The sequence below is a fragment of the Oryx dammah genome, unplaced genomic scaffold (assembly GCF_014754425.2).
Source record: "Oryx dammah isolate SB20612 unplaced genomic scaffold, SCBI_Odam_1.1 HiC_scaffold_4, whole genome shotgun sequence".
Classification (NCBI taxonomy): Eukaryota; Metazoa; Chordata; class Mammalia; order Artiodactyla; family Bovidae; genus Oryx; species Oryx dammah.
Genome location: NW_024070188.1, coordinates 73682167 through 73690961, shown reverse-complemented (window position 1 = coordinate 73690961; position 8795 = coordinate 73682167). Strand labels below are relative to the sequence as shown.

The following is an 8795-nucleotide window of genomic DNA, read 5'->3' as shown; positions in this document are numbered from 1 at the left end:
TTTATCTATAAGAGGAGGACAGGAATTTAGGACCTACCTCTAATGTTTATGCTCAAGCTGGAATAAAGATTGCAGGGAGAAATAACAATAACCTCAGATAGGCACATAACACCACCCTTATGGCAGAAAGCAAAGAGGAACTAAAGAGCCTCTTGATGAAAGTGAAAGAGGAGAGTGAAAAAGCTGGCTTAAAGCTCAACATTAAAAAACTAAGATCATGGCATCTGGTCCCATCATTTTGTGGCAAATAGATGGGGAAACAATGGGAACAGATTTTCTTGGGCCCCAAACTCACTTCAGATGGTGACTACAGCCATGAAATTAAAAGACGCTTACTCCTTGGAAGAAAAGCTATGACCAACCTAGACAGCATATTAAAAAACAGAGACATGACTTGGCCAACAGAGGTCCGTCTTGTCAAAGTTACGGTTTTTCTAGTAGTCATCTATGGATGTGAGAGTTGGACTATAAAGAAAGCTGAGTGCCGAAGAACTGATGCTGTGATGCTTTGATTTTAAACTGTGATGTTGGAGAAGACTCTTGAGAGTCCCTTGGACAGCAAGGAGATCAAACCAGTCAGTCCTAAAGGAAATTAACCCTGAATATTCATTGGAAGGACTGATGCTGAAGCTGAAACTCCAATACTTTGGCTACCTGATGTGAAGAAATGACTTACTGGAAAAGTCCCTTATGCTGGGAAAGATTGAAGGCAGGAGGAGAAGGGGACGACAGAGGATGAGATGGTTGGATGGCATCACCGACTCAACAGACATGAGTTTGAGTATGCTCTGAGAGTTCAAGATGGACAGGGAAGCCTAGTGTGCTGCAGTTCATGGAGTCGCAAAGAGTCAGACACAACTGAGCGACTAAACTGAACTGACTTCTAATGTTTTGAGGGTGAAATCAGCCAGTGCACTTCAGCTGCTTAATATAGAGCCTGGCTCATAACTCATAAATATTTACTATTACTCTTTAAGAATTATTTGATTATTTTTTTAATTTAGGGAGTTTTTTTTTTTACTGTATTTTTTTATTTATTTTTTTAAATTGGAGGATAATTACTTTATAATACGGTGTTGACCTCTGCCATACATCAGCATGAATCAGCCATAGGTATATAAGGTAGGGTTTTGTATTGAGGAAAAAGGACTGTTTTCTTCTATGAGGGAAAGCCTCTTACAGAGTGCTAATTTGTAGTATTTTTTTAATAGTGTAGTTTATAAAGTATATCAAACAACTTATTTTTTACTGGCTTCCCTGGTATTGTCTAGGAAAATCTTAACCGTCTTTAAATCTTATCCAGAGGGTGCTACCTTGAGCTGCTCACTTGATCAGAGGTTCAATCACAAACCAGTGCCTGCAGTTTGGAGCGCCTGCCTCTCTGAATTTTGTTTATGGCTCCCTTGAAACCAGCTGGATTTTCTCCTTTTCAGCATGTGGACTCTCTCAAGGAGTAAAATTGTACTGCCTCTTATGTCTTGGTTTTGACTCTCTCTTATGTGCCCTGCCCCACCAGAATGTCTCAAAGTGAGCATGGCTTGAGGCCTATATTTTGAATAAGCCCATTTAAATATTATCATTACTATTTTTAATTAATTTATTTTTAACTGAAGGATGATTACGTTACGGTATTGTGTTGATTTCTGCCATACATGGACAAATACTGTTTTTTAAATTATTTATTTTCAGTTGCACTGGGTCTTTTTGGCTGTTCCAGGCTTTCTCTGTGCGCTGTGAGAGGGCTACTCTCTAGTTACGTTGTGCAGCCTTCTGGTTTCAGTGGCTTCGCTGTGGAGCACAGGCTCCGAGGCTCAGTAGTTGTGACTCACAGGCTTAGTTGCTCCATGACCATGTGGAATCTTCCCAGACCAGGGATCAAACCACTGTCCCCTATGGATTCTCGCAGGCAGATTCTTATCCACTGTAGCACTAGGGTAGTCCACTTAACTATTATTAAAATCTTTCCAGGGTTTTTCATATGAGTTGGTGAAGGAAGGTGAAGGAACGTTGCTCAGTCATGTCCGACTCTTTGCGACCCCGTGGACTGTAGCCTGCCAGGCTCCTCTGTCCATGGGATTTTCCAGGCAATAGTACTGGAGTGGATTGCCATTTCCTTCTCCAGCAGATCTTCCCGATCCAGGGATCAAACCCAGTCTCCTGCATTGTAGACAGACGCTTTACCGAGTTGGTACAGACATTTAAAAGCTTAACTGTATATATTTTTTTTTTTATATTGTCAAGAACTTTCATTTTCAAGTGTCAGAAATCTAATCCCGAGTGATCCAGTGGTTAAGATTCTGCACTTCTGATGCAGGGGTCATGGGCTCCATCCCTGGCTGGGGAACTATGAGCCCACATGCTGCAGGTGCAGCCGATAAAGGGGAAAAAAAAGTAATCAAATTAGTTTAAACAATAAGAATAGTATGTTAGGTGACATAACTGGGAATTATCAGGTTACGTTTTAGATTTTTAGGTCTAACAGGGTCTAGCAATTCAGATGTCCTTGGGAATTATTTTTGTCTAAACATTTGGCTCTTTTTACCTCTGGGTTGACTTTGACATTGACAGATCCATATGGTGACTAAGATCGCCATTAGAGGTTTAAATCTTATTTTTGTTTTCCTAATGGTAATCCCTGAGAATTAGTCCTCATTTCTCGGTTGTTCCAGCAAAACTCTGGAGATTAATGTTTGGCCTTGCTTGAGTCACATGCTTGTGCCTAGACTTTCCTAGGGCTCTAGCAGAGGTTGGCCTCACTTGAAGTAGTGGAGTAAGAATGAGAAAGAGATGATTTATGTACAAATGAAAAGGAGAGCTTCTCTTATCAGAAGAAGGGGTGCTGTGCAGGCAGAAACAGTTGGTGTCCTCTTCCACATCTCTCTACGATACTTTCCCAGGTCATCCAAACCCAATTTTAAATGTGCCACATAGCCTCTGCTTTAATTTAGACCTTTCTATGTACCCTTAGTATGGGGAAAAACTCAAAGCTAGTAGTTTTTGCTTGAAATTTGATTTTTGTCATTGGTTCTGATGGTTGCTAGCTAGAATTTCAGTTACAAATTTTCTTGCATGTTTGCTTTGTTCTTTCCCTCCATCCAGTTTATCTTCCCCTTCTGTTTCTTGAAAAGAAAGTACCGAAGTGTTTGTACGTAGTGCCTAAAACCCAAGTAAAAAATACCTTAATTTAAAATGGCATTATCCTTTGGGAGCAAATAGATGACTTAAAATTCAAGTTCTTAACTAGAAAAGAAACTGAGATTTTAATATTAGGATTTTCCAAGTGAACAGACTAAAAGTAAATCTGTACTTTGGAGGCAGAGTCTTTCAGCACAGTACCTTTTCGAGGGTCCTGGATTGTAACCTCATGGTCAGAAGAATTGATGGACCCAGTGCAATTGCATGTTCCAGTCTGTTATGTTCATTTGCCATTGTGGACTTCTGTTTTTAAAATGCTATTTGTTCACTTAAGCTCTGTTTTGAGAAATCCTTGCCATCATTTAATTTCAAGCTTTCTTGTGTGGTGATTCTGTAAGTGTGGCTATTTCATTTTAAAAATGGTTAACAGTAAATATTAATTACTATAATAATATGCTTATCAACTATACTCCAATAAAAAAATAAAGTCTACTAAAAACAAAACCAAAAAAACCCACAAAAAATAGATAAAATGCTGCTTCTGTCTCCTTAAGAAAAGGGTGATACTACTGAATCTTACACAGCTGTTTATTAGGTTAATACCTGACCAGTGGATCAGTCTTCCCTGTCCTTTGATTTGAGGAAGAAGAAATGCATTTAAGGTACAAAAATAAACTTGGGGGATATTATTCAGCCATTAAAGAGAATGAAATACTGTACATGCTGTAATGTAAATAAACGTTGAAAACATGCTGAGTAGAAGAAAGCAGACACAAAGGCCACATATTGTATGATCCCATTAATTTGAAATGTTCAGAACAGGCAGATGCATAGGCACAGAAAATAGATCAGTGATCACCAGGGGCTGGGGGAAGAGAAGTGGGGGTTATTGGGCAGGGGAGGCACTGAAATGTTCTGGAATTGACAGTGATGATGGTTGCATAATAGTATTAATATGCTGATTACTGAATTGTATACTTTAAAATGGTTTAAATGGTGAATTTTTTGTTGTATGAATTTTAGGGGAAAAAAAGGCCATTTTAATTGACTCTTCTAATTGACCCTTGAACAATGTGAAGATTAATCTGCATGTAACTTATAGTTAGCCCTCTGTATCCACAATTCCTCTACACCCTCAGATTCAACCAACCTAGGTAGTAGTATAGTATTTATTACTGAAAAATATCTACATGTAAGTAGACCCATGCAGGTCATACCTGAATTTTTCAGGGGTCAGCTGTACTTGTATTAGTCAAATGAAAAATGGCAATTTAATTAGAATTCCTTAGAATTTATATTTATAAAATTTTAAATTTAAATATATTTATACATTATATATAATAATGTATATATTTACATTAAAATAAATTTACATATAGATAAAATATTAAAATTTAAATATACTTTTAAATATTTATAAAAATCTATGTGATATTATTAATATAGAAGGTAATGGTTCTCTTTAACAAAATTTTTTCTGCAATTTTAGAATGCTTATCAGTATCTATAAATGTCTTCCCACTATCGTTATCCATATCATTGTAATATACAGGATAATCCTGTATTTTATATGACATATAGCCAATCAGAGTATTGAATAGTATAGAAATTGCCATATAATATTTAAGTATACAATAAGTCTGTATTAGAAGCTGTATTTTAGCTCTTCCAATTCTGTCCTCTCTCCTCAGTATTAGGACAAGAGGGAGAGATGCACAGTGTGGGAGGCTCCTCCACTCTTCTAATTGCTTAACTGTAGATTACTTTTATTTTATTTTTTATTTTTTTTAATTTATTTTTTATTTTACTTTACAATTCTGTATTGGTTTTGCCATACATTGACATGAATCCACCACTGGAGTTAAAAACCTGGTTTTGCCTGGTTTCTTCCTGCAGGCTCGATTTTACTCTCCAGCTACTATATTTATTGATGAGATAGACTCCATTTGCAGCCGCAGAGGGACTTCTGAAGAGCACGAGGCAAGCAGAAGGGTGAAGGCCGAGCTGCTGGTTCAGATGGATGGTATGTGTGTGTATAAGCAGGAACTAAGCTCCACTCACAGTGCTAACCCCCAGCTCCAGGGCCCAGGGGCTGGCAAGGAGGTCCTGGAGATCGACAGCAGTGAACTGGGGATGCTGACAGTGGGGAGACACCAGAAATAACGGCTGTTCCTTCACTGAACACCTTTTGTCATACACACTGATCTCATTCTTGGCCATGAACTGAAACAAATGCAGATAAATTGGCCTTAGAGGAGGATATGTATGGTTTTGAAGAATTTTTAAAATTGTTACATAGTTTTGCTGAACTAGTCTTTTTATTAAATCTGTTTTTGAGTCATATTTTCTGCATGCTACAAAAACTCATTTTTCTTGAACTGCAAACTCACATATGTAACCAGTTTGTTTTGTAAGTCTTAAGGAGGCTTGATGATTACATTGCTTTTAACGTTGTGCTAAATATTTGAGGATTGAGCTTTGCTTTTCTTTTTTTTTTTTTTTTTTTACTATGTTCTTACCCTTCCTCGAGGTGTTGGAGGTGCTTCTGAAAATGATGACCCTTCCAAAATGGTTATGGTTCTGGCAGCTACTAATTTTCCCTGGGATATTGATGAGGCTTTAAGACGACGTCTTGAGAAAAGAATCTATATTCCATTACCATCAGGTATCTTCATTTGAATTGGGAAGCTCATGTTAACTTTTTTTTTTTAATATTTTTTTATTTATTTACTTGGCTGAACCAGGTCTTAGTTGCAGCATGTGAACTGTTAGTTGCAGTCATGTGGGATCTAGTTTCCTGACCAGGGATTGAACCCAGGCTGCTTGAATTGGGAGCCAGAGTCTTAGCCACTGGACCACCAGGAAAGTCCCTCATGTTGACTCTGCAGTAGTTTTGCTAAATTTTGAAGTTTAGTATTAATTAACTTTACTTTGAAAGACAAACCAGTTCAATTAAAAACATAAAAACTAAAAATTTTTCAATTAAAAAAATTTTTTTAATTAAAAATTTAAATTTAAAAATAAACTAAATTCAGTGAGGAATAGCTCTTAAATTTTTTAAGCAAGTGAGCTCTAAGAATTGAAAAACAACTTCTTAAAGTAGACTGGAGAAAAATAAAACATTGTTTATGTTGATATTTGTGTTTATATTCATTTATATTTCTATATGTTTATATATTTTTATATATGCTATGTTTATATATATTTATATTTTGTTTCTCCCAATAGCAAAAGGCAGGGAGGAGCTATTACGAATAAGTCTCCGTGAGCTGGAATTGGCTGATGATGTTGACCTTGCAAGTATAGCAGAAAACATGGAGGGCTATTCAGGTGCAGACATTACCAACGTGTGCAGGTATGAATTACTTTGGAAGTGTAGGTTTTTGTTTCTGGTTCTGGTTTTGTTTTTAGGAAGCATAGATTTTTGTCAGTGCAAACTTCTGTTATGAAGTTTTAAGGCTAAATTAAGATAGATGAAGAATAAAGACCCACATTATAAAACCTAGTCAGAGACACACGTTTTGGCATTAAGCTAGTGTTAGCTGGTGCTAGTAAGTCATGTGGCTGTCTTGTATGTCACTGAAGACTGGTTCATTTAAAAGCTACACGTTCAAGAAGGTAGTGTTAAAACAACTGATATAAAATAGAAAACCAGTAATTGTCTTGGGTTAGAAAAAAAAGTTTTAGGTTTTAAAACTTTTTATTTGCATACTTTAAAAAGTATGCATTCTAGTAATTAAAACCATTTGAACAAAAGAAAATGTCACTCTGATCACACTGCACTTTAACAGCCCCTGGGACTCCTTGGCTGTGTTTGCTTTTTACTCTGGATTCCACTGCCACCCCTCCCAGCTTCCTCCTTCAACGTGTAAACTGGTTTTCTTCCCCAGCAGCCAGACAGGCAGATGGGAGAGGCAGGAATGGCCTTCAGCCCTCCTGTCAGTAGTTCTCCTTTCTTTGATGTGAAAAGGGCAGCACAGTCATTTAAATCTGATCCACACTCTACATCTTACAAGGTTAAAACAGCTAAAAGAAGTAAAATAAGAAGGCAGAGCTTGTGGAATGTACGGTGCTTATTGGCGGCACACGCCTTATTAAAACTTGCCTGCTTCCTTCTGTTCAGTCATTTCTTTCGAAAGCAGTGGATTTTCCTCTTCCGTTTGTTTCCGTCTTCAATTTTGACTTACCAAATTTTATCATCTCAGCCATATCGGGTGTGTCAGACATGGCTGCAGAGGAAGCAGAGCGAGGCATGACTGAGCAGAGTCCAGTCTGCACGGTGACTGCTGCCAGGTGCCTGGGTTAGAAAAATTCCTGTTGGCGCATTCATTCAGCGTATTGTTCCATAGGAGACGTAATCCAATGTAGATCGATTTGGCACATCAGAGGGGAGTACAGTCCCATTTTCAGTGAAGTGTCATGTGATAGGAATAGCAGTAACAAGAAAAGATGGTCTCTACTTCAAAACGTGATTGAAGTAGGTTTGGTCCTAATCTTGGTATTAGCTTGGACATTTATTAGGAAGGTACTTGACTGCACTGGTTTACTCACCTCCAAAGTAAGCGTTCCATGCAGGGCTGACGTGAGGATTAGCAGTAATGCGTGTGTGAAACCCTTTGTAGCTGTCACTTTGCACAAAGGATCAAACTGGGCGAAAGCAAGGAGGTAGTTGAATCTGAAGTTTCTCCTTAAAAAAAAAATAGCACTAATACAGAGGAGGCGAAAGGAGAAACCACTTGATTGTTTAGCTTTTCTTACACATGCAGTAGAAAACATTTAATTTTCCAGCCAACAAGTTCTCTCCTGTCCCTGTGATGCTTATTCTTTATGGTACACTTTTAAGAAAATTCAGTTGCCCTCATGTTATATCCTTCTACTACTTCTTGGGCTTTTTGCTCAGATTTAACTGCTAACAAAACAGCTCAAAAACAGGCCTTGTTGTCCAATACTAGATTCTGTACAGTACTACTTATGTATAGATAATAAAGTAATAACAGAATAACACATGCACTGAAAAAAATCTTCTGTTCACAGTTTTTTATTTGACTAGCACATCACTTTATGGATTTTGTCTTTTTAATTTAAAACCTAGGGATGCATCCTTGATGGCGATGAGAAGGCGTATTGAAGGTTTGACCCCAGAAGAAATCAGAAATCTTTCAAGAGAAGAAATGCATATGCCTACAACTATGGAGGATTTTGAAATGGCTTTAAAAAAGGTTTCAAAATCAGTATCTGCTGCAGACATTGAAAGATATGAGAAATGGATATTTGAGTTTGGATCATGCTAAATTCTCACATGTAAACTGTGAGCAACCTTGCATTAAGTGTTTGAATAATTAAATGTAGTATTTCATTGCACCAAGCGCTATATTTTTTTTAAACTTTCGTTATGGTAAGAGTGAAAAAAAAAGTATGATTCTAAATAAAGGCAATTTTTTCAAGTTACAAGCAAACTTGTTTTACTTTAGCATTACTCTTTCTCTTTCACTGACAAGTGTAGCACAAGTGCTGTTACTTAGCTTGCAAAACTGTCTTTATGCGCACTTGCGAGTGTCCTCTTCCACTGCCTGTGGTTGCTGTTGCTTCTGAAGAATTAAGACCGGCTCTAGCTCTGTAGGTGGCAAAGAATAACTGAAAATCCCTGAACATTTTTACAC

General features: G+C 37.4%; 1 protein-coding gene and 1 pseudogene across 2 annotated transcripts in view; one reads left to right on the top strand and one right to left on the bottom strand.

Annotated features, from left to right (window-relative positions):
* Positions 1–8591, top strand: part of KATNA1 (katanin catalytic subunit A1) — a 34625-nt gene extending 26034 nt beyond the window's left edge. Inside the window, exons 8-11 of one of the 2 annotated variants that reach the window (XM_040238660.1) lie at positions 5032–5158; positions 5666–5800; positions 6364–6490; positions 8228–8591. In XM_040238660.1, the coding sequence (XP_040094594.1) occupies positions 5032–5158; positions 5666–5800; positions 6364–6490; positions 8228–8426 (588 nt within the window). In that variant the 3' untranslated portion in view covers positions 8427–8591. The remainder of the gene's footprint in view (positions 1–5031; positions 5159–5665; positions 5801–6363; positions 6491–8227) is intronic. The other variant, XM_040238661.1, reaches the window with a different exon arrangement.
* LOC120862600 lies at positions 6867–7772 on the bottom strand (annotated as a pseudogene).
* Positions 8592–8795: the final 204 nt, after the last annotated feature.